The sequence below is a fragment of the Coenobita brevimanus genome, chromosome 27, assembly GCF_032717465.1.
Source record: "Coenobita brevimanus isolate Jiangsu-jjx chromosome 27, ASM3271746v2, whole genome shotgun sequence".
In the NCBI taxonomy this organism is placed as follows: domain Eukaryota; kingdom Metazoa; phylum Arthropoda; class Malacostraca; order Decapoda; family Coenobitidae; genus Coenobita; species Coenobita brevimanus.
This window is the reverse complement of record NC_136980.1, coordinates 1,359,802-1,379,149: the sequence shown is the minus strand read 5'-3', so window position 1 is coordinate 1,379,149 and position 19,348 is coordinate 1,359,802. Positions and strand designations below refer to the sequence as shown.

Genomic DNA, 19,348 nt, shown 5'->3' with positions numbered 1-19,348 from the left:
GCCATTTTTAAAAAAAGCGAACGTGCACAAGCCAACTGAATCAACATTTTGACTCACTACGATGACGTCAGTTGTATTTCATCTTGCTGCCTCTAGACGGTTTTGTTCATCTTTAGGAAGGATCTAACTCCGTCAATAAGGTGATTGCATTTATCTGTAGAAAAATATCCTGACGTGAAAAGACTAAGGCCGTGAAAGATAGGATGCAGTAAAAATTGAGAAGTGCAATGATGTAAATTTCATTGACTTTATTGTGAGTTGCTATTATCTACATCAGACGAGGTTCATGCTGGCGTGAATCTCTGCAGTGCTTCAGGGTGTATTTTTAGCAGTCATCGACGGCCACTACAGCAGCAGCCTGGTATGCAACGGGGGCAGCAGCATGGTAGGCAAAGGGGGCAGCAGCTTGGTAGGCAACGGGGGCAGCAGCTTGGTAGGCAACGGGGGCAGCAGCTGCGTGGTAGGCGACAGGAGCAGGGGCATGGACAGAGACGGAGTGAACTGGAGTGGGGACGGGGACGGGTTGGGGTACAGCTACGGGCTGTGGGACAGGGACAGGTTGGGCATAGGGAGTTGCCACCTTGATTTCCTTAACTTCAGGCTCGCCATACTTGTAGATGGTGCCGGCGTGGAAGGGAGTCTCCACATAGTTAGGGGAATGACGTTCGACAGCCACTTCCTGCTTCTGAATGGTGACCTCTGGTGCCTTGTGGGTGATCTTAGAGAGGAGGGTGGAAGGTGGGGCGATGGCAGGGGCAGAGAGGGCAGGCTTGTGGATGGCAGTGGTGGCTCCGGCGACATAGCTCTGAGTGCCATAGTGGACCTGCTGGTGGACTGGCACCTCCACGTGGGTAGTAGTTACTGGCACCTTGACCTCGGCGGGGGGAAGTGCCACAGAGGTTGCGGCAGCATAAGTCAGAGGGGCAGGAGCAGCGTAAGCCACATGGGCAGGAGCAACATGGGAGACATGAGCCACGGGAGCTACCGGGGCAGCGTAGGGCACAACACTATGCACGTGGACACCCTCAATCTCACAGTCGTCTGGCACTGGGTGAGCCGCAGCCGCAGCAAACACGCACAGCACAACCTGCAAAGGGACCAAGTTAACGAGTTTGGTCTGAGATGCACTGAATCCCCGGCGATTAACTCTCCTTGTAATTAAGACAACCACGCTGAGCACAACCTGAAGAGACCAAGCTGATAACAGGTCTGGGCTGACATGGTTTGAGCAGACAGCATAGGTTCCAAGAAGCTGACTGATGAAGCTAAAGAAAGCCAGAAGAAAATATATCCACACATTGATGTTTTTAATGTCAATATATAGCTGTGAAAAAAGAGCTTAAAGAAAACCAGTATCAAAGAAATTTATTAAAGACAAGTTTGAATTGTCTGGTTACTCTTCCTATTATTTTAGCCTGACAGTAGACTTTTTTTTTTCCAGCGACGTAAAGGAAAAAAAAAAAAAGAAGCAGAACAAAATTTCGAAGACTTGTATTAATAGTTAGTGGACGTGTGGCCATTTCACTGACACGTTATTGATAGATCTGTTTCTGTGGCTTCACCCTTTTGTTTTGGAATCCTGCCCTCCTGTTTGTTAATGAGACAGGGGATCACCTTGAGATAATAATAATAATCAGTATCATGCTTTATTATACTTACAGAGGTTAGAATGAGTGTTTCCAATGAAAGCTTTAAATATATAGATAGATAGATAGATATACATAGTTTTGTGTGTGTGTGTGTGTGTGTGTGTGTGTGTGTGTGTGTGTGTGTGTGTGTGTGTGTGTGTGTGTGTGTATTATGTGTGAGGAGTGTGATTTGTAGGAAGGGTCGTTTTTGTGAGTGCTGGCTAATGAATTCAGTTATTCCAAAACAACGTACTGATCAACGTCATTACCGTGTGTCCATTAACTTTTATTTATTATTTTTTTTTCCTCAGTGTGCCGTAGACAGCCGCACGATATGGTAATGAGAAAGAACACCATCCTTGACGACCTGCGTTAAACAAGTAAGCTTTGAACTTCTATTCATTTTTTATTTATTTTAGAATTTTGGCATATGCTGGGGTAAATTTGTAACTTCCACTGGTTCCCTTACTTAGGGAGCATGTATCTAAGCCCTTCACGCCGAGGACTCCTAGGGTGAAGTAAAGTAACGCGCCCTTACCACAACAGACTATAAAAAGGCATATCTCGCTGACTAGGGTAACTGACGTCTTAAAAATCAATTTGTAGCAAGATTGACCCTAACCTTTTGTAACCACCAGACGTGCTCATGATCAATCGGATTACATAATAGAACACATTGTAGGTACTGCTGTATTCCTGTATTTCCCACCTAGGCGATTTGCGAAGGGGTAAATGTATGGCATGAATTTATTGATATACTTCCTAAGAGATGGTTTTTCTTCTGGCTGTTTCTGGACGATTTTCTTCAGGCTATTTCAGGACTATTTTTTCTTTTTTCTTTTTTCTGGGGGGAGAGTCCTATATAAAGTTATACATATCTTGATTTTAAAAGATGGTTAGGACACTGTTTTATATGTTTATTTATTTTTTACTTATTTCGGGGGAGTTTCGTATTTAATCTGATAGCCAACGTAACTAAGATGAATGAGATATAGATTACAGAGACCGTAACTTAACATCCTCACTAAAAATCCACTCCTAAGCTGAAATATATATATCGTCTGACGGTAGAAAGAATTGAAAGAAAAATCCCACTGAAGCAATTTTTTTAACACTTTATAGCAGTGTTCTCATGATTATTCTAAAGATTAAGTAAATAGTTTGAAGGTTTGTACAAAGTCTTGGTGATATTCTGAAGGTTTTTACGAAGTCAGTGAAATTTCGAAGGTTTTTACAAGGTTTTAGTGATATTCTGAAGGTTTTTACAAGGTTTTAGCATCAGAAAAGGCAACAGTGGCAGAGGACTCACCAGGTACTTCATGACGTAAGGAGTGTAATAGCCTCACTGATTCTCCCCCTGCCCAGACCCGCCTTATATACTCTGATGGGGATGGGGGAGGGAGGGAAGGAAGGAGGAGGAGAGGAAGGCAGGGGAAGAAGGGAGGGAAGGAGGGGTGAGGATAGGAAGGGTTATGGAGGGATGGGAGGGAAAGAGAGGGGAGGATAGGAAGGGTTATGAAGGGATGGAGGGAGGGGTAAGGAGAGGAAGGGTTGTGGAAGGATGGAGGGAGGGAAGGAGGTGTGAAGAGAGGAAGGCATGGGATGAACGGAGGGAAGGAGGGGTGAGGAAAGGAAGGGTTATGGAGGGATGGAGAAAGGGATAAGGAGAGGAAGGGTTGTGGAAGGATGGAGGGAGGGAAGGAGGTGTGAAGAGAGGAAGGCATGGGATGAAAGGAGCGAAAGAGGGGTGAGGCGAGGAAGGGTTATGGATGGATGGAGGAAAGAGTGAGGAGAGGAATGTATGGAAGGAGAGGAAGGGTTGTGGAAGGATGGAGGGAAGGAAAGGGTAAATGGAAGGGGTGGTGGTACTGGTACTGGGTGGGATGGGAAGGAGGAAAGGGAGGATAAGAAGACATAGGAGAGAAAGGGAAATATATGTAATAAAAGGAGGTTAGCGATTAAGAGAGGGAGGGAGAGAAAGAGTCAGTGAGAGGGAAGAGGGGAGAGTTAAAGGAAGGACGGAAGAAGAAAGAGAGAGAGAGGAGAATTAGACTACTGTTTGGAAAAGGAATATTTATGGACTGAGACAGAAATGACAAAGAGCAGTAATGACGATAGATTTATCAACATGACACAGTAACAGTCGCACAGGACAAACTTACAGTGTGACGTGGATGTACAGTGAGCCAGCGTAGTAGTAGTAGTAATAGTAATAGTATTGGTGGTGGTGGGGAAGGAGGGAGTTGAGGGACGTTTATATAATCGGGCAGCTCCACCGCCACGTTATATCAGTGCCACCACGTGAAGGCCTCCCTCTCCACGTAGTATGGCAACGAGTATACACGAGGAAAACGTAACTCAGTATGACGAAACCAACTACATTCTTGCCACAGCACATCTTCGTGACTAGCATCGCATTCCAGCGTTCAAGATGGAGAGATGGAGATATTTAGGCCAAGTTATATTAAAAAGAGTATAGTTGTGATGTTGGTAGTTGCAGTGTTGGTAGTGAGAATAGTTACAGTTACAACATTCGTAGTAAGTGGTAGTTGTAATGTTGGTAGTTATAATGTTGGTAGTTATAATGTTGGTAGTTATAATGTTGGTAGTTGTAATGTTGGTAGTTATAATGTTGGTAGTTGTAATGTTGGTAGCTATAATGTTGGTAGTTGTAATGTTGGTAGCTATAATGTTGGTAGTTGTAATGTTGGTAGCTATAATGTTGGTAGCTATAATGTTGGTAGCTATAATGTTGGTAGCTATAATGTTGGTAGTTAAATAGTAGTAGTTAGAATAGTGGTAGTTGTAATGTTGGTAGTTGTAATGTTGGTAGCTATAATGTTGGTAGTTGTAATGTTGGTAGCTATAATGTTGGTAGCTATAATGTTGGTAGTTGTAATGTTGGTAGCTATAATGTTGGTAGTTGTAATGTTGGTAGCTATAATGTTGGTAGTTGTAATGTTGGTAGCTATAATGTTGGTAGTTGTAATGTTGGTAGTTGTAATGTTGGTAGCTATAATGTTGGTAGTTGTAATGTTGGTAGTTGTAATGTTGGTGAATCAAGGCCATTTTCAACTCCCACTAGGGAAGAGAAGATGAGACCAGGCAAAAAATATTGATGAGGAAAAAACTGGACTTACAGACCAGGCAGACCACACCCAGAGAGAGAGAGAGAGAGAGAGAATGAATAAACTGATATATAAACAGAGAGAAAGGGCGAGAACAGACAGATAGATATATAGATAGATTGACAGAGAGAAAGACAGAGAGAGAAACAGAGAGACAAAGACAAAGACAGAGACAGACAGATAGACAGACAGAGAAAGAGACAGACATTCAGACAGACAGAGACAGAGAGAGATTCACCTTGATCTTGTTGCTAAGCTCACCTAAAACTATAGATATGAAAGTATAAATAGGAGACAAAATATTATAGCATTATATTCAATTATATACATTTCTATCTCCCTGTCTGCCCGCCTCTCTCTCTCTCTCTCTCTCTCTCTCTTTCTCTCTCTCTGTCTATCTGTCCATTGATTTATATACCTATCTCGCCGTCCTTCCATCAATCAGCCTATCTCTCTCTATCTTTAAGCCTCTCTGTCTATCTTTCTATCTATTTCTCTGTTTGTCCATTAATTTTTATATCTATCTCGCTTTGCATCTATCAGTCAGTCTGTATGTCTGTGTATCGACCTATCTATCTATCTACGAACCTGCCTGCCCATCTATCTATCTCTGTCTATCTGTCTATCCCTATTATCCTTCCGCCTCATTCTCGATATCCCTCTCCTTCTCATTCCTTTATTTTCTTTACTTCTTTCTTCTCTGCTGCATAGATAACGTATTTTTGGAGCGAGCGAGAGAGAGAGAGAGAGAGAGAGGGAAGTAGAGAGGCAGGTAGCGAGGGAGAAGGTGACAGGTCTGTGACTCTTAACCACACCCTTCTCTCTCTCTCTCTCTCTCTCTCTCTCTCTCTCTCTCTCTCTTTATTCCTCCTCCTCCAGCATTATTGTTCCATCTTTATTTCCCATTTATACAGATTTCTTCCTCCCTTTTCCTCCCCCTCCCCACCCTCTCATCTCCCTCCCCTATCCCCTCCCTTCTCCCTATCCAAGGTCGGGATGGTACCTGAGGGGAGGGTGGGGAGGGAAGGGAAGGAAGGGGATGGAAGGGGAGGGAAGGGAAGGGTATGGAAGGGAGGGAAGAGAAGGGAAGGGAGGGGGAGGGAAGGACGAGTGAGCCATCCTGCTGTCTTTTCCGTGGATGGGATGGATGGAGGGTGGAGGGTGGTATGGTGGTGGGTGGTGGGGCAAGAGAGGAGTATACCCTGTGAACATAGACATTGGAGGTAACGTCTCTCTCTCTCTCTCTCTCTCTCTCTCAATAAATATTTCCCCCAGCTCTTCCCCCACGTTCATTCTTCCTCAATCAGTCTTGGAGGATATTTATAAACAATCCTTCACCGCACTCAAATCCTTCACCGCACTCAAATCCTTCACTGCACTCAAATCACCAATCCTACTACAATCATTTTTACTGGATATAATTTTTCAGCCTAAAGTCCACCGCTTGCCGACACTCACCGCCCATCCTGACCACTCCCTCGCTCACCACTCTTATTTCTGTGCGCTGACCGTGTATTGTTGAGAGAGAGAGAGAGAGAGAGAGAGAGAGAGAGAGAGAGAGACAAAGTGAGAGTGTGAGAGAGTGTGACATATTAAGCAGCGGTGAGAGGGAGAGTTGGGGTGAGGAGGGAGAAAGAGAGGGAGGGAGGGGGGGGGCATAGCAAGCAGGGGAAGGAACAGTACCCTCCCCCACCACCCCTTCCCTCACCCCCATCTCCACCTTCACCTGTAATTAGCAAGAGGAGGAGCAGAGTGGCCCGTTACCTACCTGTCTTCTCACCTGTCCTGCCTCAAGGTTACCTCCACGCCACACCCATCTTCCACCCCATCCTACCCATCTCCTTCCCCACCCCACCCATCTTCCACCCCACCCCACCCACCCCCCTCCTTAAATTTTTCCCAAACCATCCCTTTGAGTCACAACCTTGCTCTCTTCTACCTGCATGCCACACCCATCTTCCACCCCACCCCACCCATCTTCCTCCCAGCCCCACCCATCCCCCCTCCTTAGATTCTTCCCAAACTATCCCTCTGAGTCTGAGTCACTACCCTGCTCTCTTCTACCCCACCCCACCTAACCCCACCCACCCTACCCAAACCCACCCCCTTACCAACCCACCCAGCCTCATCCTTAGATTCTTACCGACCCACTCGTTGAAGTCACTCCGCCTTTGTTCCGTCCTACCCCACCCATCACTCCCCACCCACCCTTACCCATCCTCACCCAACCTATCCATCCCACCCAGTCCTGCCCTCAGATTCTTTCCAACCCATCCTTTTAACCCACCCTGCCTTTGTACCATCCCATCCCACTCATCCCTGCATTTATCCCATCCCACCCAACACATCCCAGTCCCTGTCCCATTCCACTCAATGCCTTTCTTTGATTCTAACACCTTGCTCTTAAAATTATTCCAACCCCACTCTTGCTTTATCCCACCCAACCACACTCTTCCCTCACTCCACTTACACCCCACCACACTCTTCCCCCTCTCCACTTACACCCCACCACACTCTTCCCTCACTCCACTTACACCCCACCACAGTCCTCCCCCACTCCACTTACACCTCACCACACTCTTCCCCCACTCCACTTACACCCCACCACACATTTGCCCCACCCCACTTACACCTCACCGCACTCTTCCCTCACTCCACTTACACCCCACCAAACTCTTCCCCCGCTCTACTCACACCACAGCACCACTCCACATCACCCCACCACACGCCTATCCTACTTCTCTCTCACATTCATCCATCCCAACCCTTTATAGTTGCGGTTGAAATGTCGTTCCACATTTCAGTCGAACGCTCATGAAACTCTTACGTATTATTCAGAAAAGTGTGTTTGGATTCTGAAGGCCTTATTACTGTGTTTCGGTGTTTATCGGTCAGTGTTTCGGTGTTTATCGTGATGATGTGCAGCAGGATTTGTGTATGTAGCTTCCCCCACCAGCCCCCACCATACCCCTCTCCCCCTCACTCTACCCTTAGATCCCCCCACCCCCCAATTCGTCTCCCAAAAATCTACTGTTAAAACTGAGGACGCAAAGGAGTAAGCAGGCCCCCTTAATAATAAAAAAATAATAAAAAAAAGAGGATAGGAAATAGTTAGGCTTTATTCCTCCTTACGTGACAAAATTTGAAACTAGGTAGAGACGTGGAACATTTTTATTTTTCTATCAAGTGTTTTGGTAATATGTAAAGAAATAATAGAGGTTTTTGCCTCTCCCTTCCCAACCCCCTTCCTTTGATTTGCCTCATCCATGAAGAGTTAGGGACGAAAGTTGGTCTAATATTTCACTTCTGCTGCTCCTCCCTTCCTCTGCTGACTAATATTCCTAAGCTTAGATATGCTTGGTATGTTTTCCTGTTCTAATATTTCACTTCTGCTTCTCACTTTCCTCTTCTGACTAATATTCCAAAGCTGAGAGAGGCTTGGTATGTTTGTCTGCCCTAATATTACACTTCTTCTGCTTCTCACTTTCCTCCTCCGGTTAATACTCCTGAGCTGAAAGAGGCTTGATATATTTTCCCTAGCCATAGATGGTTCTCTTTGATATACTGCATCAGGAAGGAAAGTGAAGGTAGACGCAGTGGAAGAATAAGTCAACTTTTGTTTCTCACTCTGCCATTCCATCCCACCACACCCTTGCACCACCACAGAGACCTTGTTGCATACCCACCGTCCTCTGCAACAACCACTCTACACCCCCGTTGCACAATCTCAACCACTATTAACTATACCCTTCCCTTTAACTACAGTTCTTGCATCTTAACTTGGCCTAGATTTTCGTCCATTTGCAGCTTATTTCACGTACTTCAGTGGCAGACTAAAACCACAGCCATACATTCGTTCCATAGCACTTCTTCGTGACTAGCATCATATTCTACTGTTAATCTATTGTTACAGACGGAGAGATGACAAATTTAGGCCAAGTTGAAGTAGACGGAATATTTCTTTAAAAATGCTATCTCACCATCTTGAATATCGAGCTATAACAAGATATTAATACTCGAATATAGTGCTAGTCACGAAGAAGTGCAGTGGAAGGGATATAGGCTTCAAAAGGAGAGAGAGAGAGAGAGAGAGAGAGAGAGAGAGAGTGGAAGGATGGGTGGGACAGGACGCCTCACTACCGGGTCTACCCCTTCCTCCCTTCCCTCCTCACCCACCCTCACCCCCAGGCACCCAGCGACCTTGCACCAGCGCCGCCACGCCCTCAACGCAACACCACGCCCAGAGAGAGAGAGAGAGAGAGAGGGAATAATTGTCTGGACCGAACAGGATGTGAATGTGTGGGTGGGATGCTGTGTGGGAGAGAGAGAGAGAATCCAAAGCTGCGTGTCTCCAGCATGGCACTTACTATTTCTGTCCTCTCTACTAAAATAAACACAAAAACAAAACAATAAGAACCCCAATAGAACCAGGAACAAAACAAATAAAGGAAGGAAGAAAACAACGACAAGGAAATGATGCTTCCCCGTCAAGATCCTGTTTTAGTTCCTGGTTGTTTAAAGAAAATGGTATTACGCTGGTCTAGATCCACTACAGGCTTTTTTTTTTCTTTTAATGACTGTGGTAATTGGGGTGCTTACCATCCGCACACTCGATGTAGCGCTACCCACACGTGACTCCGCACCAGTTGTTCTTTAACCCCTGCGTCCACCACTTTTGCTTGTGTGTGTGTGTGTGTGTGTGTGTGTGTGTGTGTGTGTGTGTGTGTGTGTGTGTGTGTGTGTGTGTGTGTGTGTGTGTGTGTGTGTGTGTGTTTCGGGCTGTCATAATATTAAAATTTAAGGTAAGCGTGTTGAGAGTTATATGAGGGAGGGGGCGTGAGTTGGGGGAGGGCAATCAAATGGTGGGAGACAAAGCAACTTGGAGGCGTTTTGTCTGCGGCCACATTTGCGGGATTAGAGCATGGGGCTATAGATAGAAATAGATAGGTAGTGTTATATTACCGATAAATTACTCTGCCATCACCTGTACTTACCTGGATATATTACCGCTGAAATTAATCCGTGTGACGTCATGCGTGGCCGAGATATCCAAAATGTGAGCTGCCGAAAGAGGTCAGGAGACACTGCTGTACACTGACTGACAAGCTAAATGGTCCCTGCACTCCACGAAATCATTTCCTTCGCTGGGTGGTAACAGTGGCACTAACTAAAGGACGCCTGGTGATACAGTGGTGAGACATGGGGTTGGTGTCTCACATAATGCTACTCAGGGAAGACTGACTGTACTTCTTTCACCTTAATTTAGCCCGGATTTTCTTCCCTTTGTAGCTTTTTTCACGCAGGTCGGAGGCAGAAGAGAATGTGGCTTTTTGCATTTTTCCATAGCACTTCTTCGTGACTTAAAAAAAAAAAAAAAAAGATGCGGCTTTACGTTTTTCATTGGCACTTCCTTGTGACTAGCATCGTATTCTAATGTTAGCCTCTTGGCATAATTGAGCATGACAGAAAAACAATGCTGTGGCTTTACATTTTTCCATAGCACTTCTTTGTGACTAGCATCGTATTCTAGTCTTATTGGCCTTGGTGTTAATCTCTCGTTACAGCTGAGCATTCACTGTGGAGAGATGGCAATTTTAGGCCAAGTTAAAGTGAAAAGAGTATAGCCACCTTCACCTTAGCCGTCTGGACACTATACGCTAGCCACGGGTTCCTGTCTCCCCACCCCACCCTCCCGATTGGATGAGGAATAGCTGGATGGTTTCTGAAATTTATTTGGATAGTTTCTGAAATTTGTCATAATATGTCATACCGAGTTCCCAATCTCTTGCCTGGGGCCCTCCTCACAGCTCCTCAGGGCAAGAGGTATCCTGCTCGGTATGGCCCTGAAACCTGGCCATGGAGAATGCCGACCACACCCTTTCATTACCTCTTCCTTCCTTCCTGTTCTCATTTAACTTTAATTATCTCTCTATGTTCTCTAAATTCTAATACCTATAAGTCCTCTCGGGCCATAATATTAGCAGGGAAAGTGTTTGTAGAGACTGAAAGTTCTTGAGTGACTAACTGGGAGTCGTGCGGAGGAAGACACACCCAAATGTAAACATGCGAGACGCTGGACCAATCAAGGCCAAGGCAACCCACTCACTCACACCGGTGCGCGGGAGGAACTAGTCCCGCTTTGGCGTCAAGTGTAGGTTTATGTCCACTTTTCTTGCGCCTGAAGACGAAGCGGAGGTGAAATCCGTGTTGTTTTTGTACAGGGATAAGTGAAACTGGATTTAGGCGTTTGTTTGTGACTTGAAGTTAGACTAAGACGTCTCTTGAGCGAGTTACTGTAAATGGAAATGCGAATTTTGTATGCTCAGCTGAATGTTCTTTGCTGTCTGCTGGTTTTTGTATATTATTTTCCATGTGGTAGAAACTAAAATTGATTTTTAAAGGTCAAAATGTTCCTACCCTTTTCCTCCGGCCCTTCCTAGTCCTTTCCTCAGGCCCTTCTTAGCCCTTTACTTAGCCCTTTTAGTCCTTTCCACAACCCCTTCTTAGTTCCTTCCCAGCCCTTTCCTCAGCTCATTTCCTCAGTCACTTTCCAGCCCTTTCCTCATCCCATTCCCAGCCCTTTCCTCAGTCCCTTCCCAGCCCTTTCCTTAGCCCCTTCCCAGCCCTTTCCTTAGCCCCTTCCCGCCCTTTCCTCAACCCTTTCATAGCCCTTTCTTCAGCCCCTTCCCAGCCCCTTTCGGCCCAAGGTCAGTCCACAAGTTCAAGACCAACCGGGCTCATCCTCCCGCAGAAAAAAAAATAAAAATAAAAAAAATAGTTGTCCATGTTGAATCTCTCTCTCTCTCTCTCTCTCTCTCTGTCAATCTATCTATCTATCTATCTATATCTATCTATCTCTGTTTGTGCCTTTTCTCTGTTTATGTATCTGATTATTCATCTATCTCTCTCTCTCTCTCTCTCTCTCTCTCTCTCTCTCTCTCTCTCCATGGGTGTGGCGTGTTCAGTGAGGGAGAGCGTGAGGGAGCGTGGGAGTGGGCGTGGGAGCTTGGGAGTGGTTGAAACTGTATAAGGAGCTGGAGCTGGTGGTGTGGGGAGCTTTTAGTTGTTATGGATAAAACTGTGGTTGAAAATTGTAATAGCGTTGGATAGATAGATAGATAGATAGTTGGATAGACATTGAGATAGATAGATAGATAGATAGTTGGATAGACATTGAGACAGATAGATAGATAGTTGGATAGACATTGAGACAGACATAGATAGATAGAGTGTTGGACAGACATTGAGACAGACATAGATAGATAGATAGTTGGATAGGCATTGAGACAGACAGATAGATAGTTGGATAGGCATTGAGACAGACTGATAGATAGATAGATAGTTGGATAGGCATTGAGACAGACAGACAGACAGATAGATAGATAGTTGGATAGGCATTGAGACAGAGAGATAGATAGATAGATAAATAGATAGATAGTTGGATAGGCATTGAGACAGACAGACAGATAGATAGATAGAAAGATAGTTGGATAGGCATTGAGACAGACAGACAGATAGATAGATAGAAAGATAGTTGGATAGGCATTGAGATAGACAGACGGATAGATAGATAGATAGCTGGAGAGACACTGAGACAGATAGATATATAGATAGATAAGAAGCTGGGGTATGTGGAGTTCTGTTTCGATAGATACATGGACGAAAAAGTGTTGAGTGAAAATAGATAAATAGATCGATAGACGGATGGATAGATAGATAGATAGATTGATTGATAGATAGATATGGAACTGAGAATGGACATTGGGGATATCATTTCTTTACGATAGTTATAAACATTATTTTTTTATGCTTTTATCTATATACAAAGACGGTCATATCTATATCATTATAAAAGCATTACTTGTCCCGAATGTGAATATAGACACACACACACACACACACACACACACACACACACACACACACACACTCTCTCTCTCTCTCTCTCTCTCTCTCTCTCTCTCACACACACATACACACACACGCAAGGGTCAGTCGCTGTTGTTTGATCATGCTGTATATGGGTTTGTGGTGGGCCGCGTGTTTACCCTTTTCCCTCTCCTCCTCCCTCTTCCCGCCCCCAAGCTGCCCTCTGGTACGGCCGCACTTAGAGTAGGGGATACAATTCTGGTCTTAATATTATGAAAGAGATGCTGAGCAACTGGGAGGGGTGAAGATTGGCAAAAATAGATTTAGACTGAGTTAGAATCGTGTCAAGAATACCCTGCCTCAGCGACAACTATTGACATTGCGGTTTCTGGTGGTGTGACAGAGTGGACTGCAGGATATTGGCCACTTCAACCAGGCGCACTCAGTTTTTTTTTTTTTTTTTCCTTTTTTAATCGAAAGAAGTGTTTGTGTTGTGAAGGTGAGGCGCATGTTGAGAGTGTGTTATGGTGAGAGAGGCTGCATTTGTCAGTTGTATTTTTATTTATTCATTTTATTTATTTTTTATTGACGCAGGGAAGGGTAATGGCCACAGTGTAGTCTGGCTTGCCGCACTTTCAAACAGGGTCAAAACAAACACGGCCACGTCTGGTCCACAATTTATTCTTGCTCAAACAAACATGTGTCTCTCCTAAAGCCTATATTACAGTCATCGTGATAGAAAAACAACACACGGAACAGCATGTCAGTTCACAGGCCGCCCAAAGCTCCACCGTCTCCATGGCAACCCGACTTCTAGAAAATTCAAAAACCGCGCCATTGGGGAAATCACCTTTTCTAACCCAACGACGATAGAAAAAAATATTGTATGCCAAAATTCGGGATAGTATTGGAACCCAGACTCCAAGATCAGACCCCAGGCTCGTTTGAATATATAACTGTGTTCTTGTGGGTAAGAATGTGCTCCGAGATTGCGAGAGCCGATGGAGGGTGATGTCGGAGTGTGGATTTCCTGTTTTTTTTTTTTATTTTAAGGGGGGGACTGTTGCTTACAAACCTGAGGCAGCTTGTTTAAAATTGGTATAGTTTTCTCTCTGACAAATCACCGGGTTGTAAATGGCTGTCTACAAAAGATATATATACACACTCATGTTTAATAGTTTTCTCTCTTTGATTACGCTTCAGGTTAACGAACTGTCAATATGATGTTCTAGTATTATTATTTGGCACGATTTTTCTTTCTTCTATACAAAAAATGGCATATAAGCGTCATACAAGGTCACAAAATCTATAATACATTTGAAGTTTGGCACGACCGTTTCAACTCTTCGGCTGGCATCATAGAAGTTCAAATTTTCCCGCCAAAAATCTGAAATCTCAACTCTAATGTGGCTTTTTTTCTTCTTTGTGGATTCCATACTTGACTAGATTCTTTTTATACATGTTAGAAGTATTTGAGAGCCTTGATGAAGTTGGTGATTCAGATTTTTGGAGGGAAAATACAGAAAAATGTGACTGTACCCGAAGTTTAAGGATTCAAATTTCTGTTGAGTCGAGAAAAAATATAGATATTGTAATACTGTGGCATTATAAACATTTGGCACAATTTTGAAAGCGTTCGTCACCGCTCCTCTAACTACAGTAAATCTTCTTTCATTGCTGTATACAAAATTTGGCACATTCCTAACCGTTATGAAAGGAAAATGGGGGTTATCACATGGAACGTTTACCAAAAGGGATATTCTCAGTCCTTACAAATAAAATCCTTGTTTAAATACAGGTAGACGGAACAGAATCTCTTCGTATAATATAAATAATGTGGACTGAACGAAGGCTTGTTTTTATTTTGTTTCTTAGTTTATCTGCTCGTTTCGACCTGATTTAAATATTCGCCACTAACTGATTTAAAGCACTTTTTTTTTTTTCAGTTATAAAGCAGCCACTGTGTCTGCCTACTTACTTAAACCATTTATAATTAACCTGATAATATATTTAGTCGTAATTTAATATACATGTTTATTCATCTATTTAATTGGTTATTCACCTTTATAATTCTTTATGAGAGCAATTCAGTTTACGATGGTGGGTTATGTGATAAAGAGCATATCCATATCTTACCGTTAGTCAAAAAATAGTTGATAAATATATGATTCACGAGGGTAGGCTCATCATGGAGAGTGATTTATGAGGATGGATAATAATGACATGAGTAATTTCTTATGAGAGTAATAAATTGCAGTATAATGTATCTTTTGGACGAATTACGCACCAAGAGCTTTCGTGGGGGAGGGGGGTCAAGGCAGATAAATATATATGTGGGACTTTTTATGCACCTCAAGTCCATATATATTTTAAATTAGGTGAAATAATCTGCTATATATTGAAAGCCTAATGGTTGAACAAGGAACTGGTTTAGATTAGAGACTTTGTGATAGACGGAGATGAGACGACTTCCGCCTGTCTTGCGTGTGTGGTTATTACCTTGAATTTACTGTGATTTTGGAAGGAATGGTGTTTTACGTACCGCCCTTCGCCTGTTAGCACGTAGTCGCAACGCTCATACCCCCGACTCTAGGCTTTCTCCTTAATATGACTTTTGAGTTTGTCCCTCTGTGGCTGGCTCTCATGATTTATAAGGCTGGTTTAAAGCATACAGATATTCCAGTATAATTTAGAATCCAGAAGTATACAGATCACATCTAATCATAATTTAAGTGATTTCGGTGGACGACGGAATCACCACAGTGGCGGAAATTGTGCCATCTCCGTATACTGCAAGGTCCCTAATACAGATTTTATTTTTGGAGGGAATAATTAGTAGTGCAATGAGTTAATGTCTCGAATATTCCTTAAAATTTACTGTAGACTCAATATAGATTCAATTTTGTGTTTCTGAAAGTTGTTCCATTTTCGACCATTCTTCTTAATTGGTTGAAAATATGGCTAGTGTGGAATATGGGATTTGGACTGACCTGATATTAAATTTAAACTCTTCAATGTAAACTGTTATTCATCACTGTGAGTTTGAAATTGTTCAGTGCGCTATTGAACTTATCTGTACAATATGTCTGCTTTGTATGAAGCAGAAGTTTTTGTTCAGCGTGAAATTGTAACTGTTTGTGCATTGTGTGTGTGAAATCCTGCAGTGTGAGATGGAAAAAATCAGTTCCGTGAAAGACAGGAATCGTACAGTGTGAGTGAAAAACAAAACCCCCTCTTCTCTAAAATAAATTCAGAGTTTTATATAATTCATAATAAGTAATGTCAGCTCAACCTTCATTTGTTTATATTAAAATAAATTCCAGGTTTCATAGCTTTAAGGACAACTAGGCCTATTGTTAACCCGCACATTCTATTGCATATAAAATGTTGACAGAGGAGAAGTATAACATTACAGTATAAACCCAGTCATCTGTTACATATAAGTAGGAAATACAGTCTAGGCTTCTCATCGTTCAGTGCAAGTAATGTTAACCCGAATACTCTTGTTTTACCACACAGGACAGAAACACGAACTGCAGATGTATATAAAAATGATGGATGTTGAATTGTTATAAATGACACTGCCACCTCAATAAATCTCTCCCCGCTGCACTTTCCAGTCAGTTATTTCTTCTAAAAATCTTGTCGACTACGATAACAAAGCCACATTTAAGAAGATTCAGACACCGAGAAATATAGTAGACATGAACACTAGTTGTAAAAGACGTAGAGTGAGCTATCTAGTGCCTTGGTTTGACATTTTACTTTTTTTACATGTTGCCAATTTAGTCATCATTTTTTACTCGACACAGATGATGTAAAGATTGAACTAGCTATGGAAAAGACTGAAACTGTTATCTTCAAAAGCAAATGTATGCCCACGGGTTTCAAGACTGTAAAAGTGACTAAGATCGTGCAGTCGACAACATAAGTATCGTCACCCGCTGCGCTTCACGTACCGGAACACTGAACGGAGCTGTTTTGAAATCCATTGTTGCTGACATATTTTGCTGGATCTTCAAGTACTTGCTAGTATATCACCCGTTCAGAGAAAATGTGGTACCATTCTGAAGTCTTAGTTACTTAGAATTGCCATAGGTACCGAAAGGTGTAGAGAAATATCACTCGGGTTCAGTTTATTGGAGCTTCTGTTTAACGATACTAGTTTTGTTGACTGCATATTGAAGTGTTCTAACTATTTTTCGTATCTAACCTTCGCCAATACGTGAAAAAACACGATGATGTAACTAAGTAAGTGCAAAAGAGACAAAGTTTACCACATCACAGAGTTCTGGGATTACCTTACGACTTTTTTTTTTTTTTAAACTCTGTCACCTCAAACTTTGTAACTTTGAATCACGCATCAAAAATTATGTGCCAGATCCGAGCCTATTTCTTATTACCGTTATTATTTATTATTATCGAGTAGTATTATCCGTGGCATACATTCAGGATACTGTGGTTAATTTAGTTCATTTCTTTTGGGATGGTAGATTTCACAAGTCGAATTTGAGCTGACAAGAGCTGTCGTTTGGATAATCTTGAACCCCGTATCGTCACACAGTCCAGTCATTTTGTGCGCTGTCACCTCAAAGGGCAGGGTATGTACACGGCCGTCTGTGTGGCAAGTACTAAAAAATAATTATATAGACAAATAAATAGGTTGGGGGAGCTTGTATGTACAGTCGGCCAAGAAAAATCTAAAGAAACATTTGGTATCGCGACATTCCCTGAGCAGCTATTGACAATCAGGTGAACTTACTTAAAATAACGCTTGGAACATGGGGTCCTTTTCTCTCGCTATTTAGATTGCTTTTTTCTGTTTGTTATTTTTTCCAGTTTTTCATGCTTCAAGCTTTAACAAAATGTCGCAATATTTCTGTGGCTGGTTGTACATCACTTTGGCAGTTACTGAACGTCCGGCGGTGAGAGAATTCGGATGGGGTGTACAGGAAAAAGGATCAAGTGTATCGACTGCATTTAAACTTTTGAATTTAAATATATATATATAAAGGCATCTGGGTAGGTATTATTATGTTTTGAAATGAACTGATACTTGTTTGCGTGAGGGATCGTTTGTATTTGGTTATTTTTATACCGATATTTAAAACTAGCAGCCATACACCTAACCTACCACAAAATAACCCCATTTCAGAACTCTTCAGACGTTTCTCCACGTATTCTCCACCGATGAGCGAACATTATATGAGGAAAGCGATATGTAGAGAGACCCCTAGTATAGTGATTGTATTTTAGAATGGCAAAGAACTATAGCGATGATTTAAAATAATTTCGCTGATCTTGGCGGGAAAAGGTGTGACGTCGAGAGTATTATTTTAACCCGAAGTCTCCCTCTGCCGAAAGGTCCATTGCCTCTAAATATTTATACAGTATTATATATGCATAGTAACAACGGTAATGCCTGCTGTCTTCTCTCTTTCTCTCTCTCTGTTTAAAAAATATGAGAGTATTATTTTTTGGCAAGTTTCACAAGTAGAAAAGGGCTCGCCACAAGAAAATGGAATTACACGTAGAAGAGACCAAAAAAGGAAAAGAAGAAGATCGTATTTTGATGTGCTGGGGGGGGTTGCGTTCTTGCCACCACCTCCAGACGATTTGACTCAGCTGTTTAGTGAAGGAATTAACCCTTTCACTGCTACGACGTATTCTAGTATATTCTCTCTACCCCCAGACGAGTTTATACAGCTTGGAAATGATGGTCTGGCCGGGAAGGGGTTAGTGACGGTTGTGTCCACGTAACCAATCGCCCGGGGAGAGGAAGACCGAGGATGTGAAATAAATCATGGCACTTTGAGATCAACCCCTTCACCCCGAGTACGTGTTTTGGCTTAGGCGATTTTATTCAGCTTAGGGGAGATGGGGAGGGTTTGTTAGTGAAGGGGATTTACCGCGTTTTCTATAACAGCACGAGAATCCCTAATCCATCTTAGTTCTGTTAAACGATCGCGTGTGTAGTCAGCTTGGAGGGCCGATTTTACTAGTAACCAAGGAGACTCATCCCCATAAAGCACGTAGAATTTCATATAAGCACGGCGTAGTATTTAAGAATCGTTTGGAGAGCAAGATTTTTTCTTTATTAATAGGGGAGCTGGAGGGGTTAGTGAAGGCTGTACTTAACCCCTTCAGTTTGAAAATTCTCCCTCAGCTGACTAAAATCGTCTGGAATAATAATAATAATAATAGTAACAATAGCAATGATAATAATAATAATAATAATAAAAATAATAATAATAATAATAATAATAATAATAGTAATAATTATAATAAAATACACACATACATACATACGTCTAATAATAATAATGATTATAATAATAATAATAATAATAATGATAATAATAATAATAATAATAACAAACATACATACATACATCTAGTAATAATAATAATAGTAATGATAATAACAAATACATACATACGTACATCATCCAATAATCATCATCATCATCATCATCATCATCTGGAGATAGGAAGAATAAACTAGAAAGAAAAGTGCGTCACGGGACTGAAGGGGTTTTCTGCATAACTGTATATATACACCAAAAAATACCCATTGCCTGCAGCACTGATATACACACGTGAGTTTACCTTAGCACCGTACACCCGGCGACTTAGGCGGTCCCTGGCATATCTCGTTGGTGGATACTTTAGAGAGAGAGAGAGAGAGAGAGAGAGAGAGAGAGAGAGAGAGAGAGATGAAAT

At 42.5% G+C, this 19,348-nt stretch overlaps 1 protein-coding gene across 1 annotated transcript; it reads right to left on the bottom strand.

The window, feature by feature from the left end:
- Positions 1–325: 325 nt before the first annotated feature.
- On the bottom strand, positions 326–2,958 carry LOC145394349 (uncharacterized). Its single transcript, XM_080268224.1, has 2 exons — positions 2,938–2,958; positions 326–1,087 (listed from the first exon to the last, which is right to left on the bottom strand). Exons 1-2 carry the CDS (start codon positions 2,947–2,949, stop codon positions 326–328), a joined length of 774 nt encoding a protein of 257 aa, XP_080124350.1. The 5' UTR covers positions 2,950–2,958.
- Between the last annotated feature and the right edge of the window lie 16,390 nt (positions 2,959–19,348).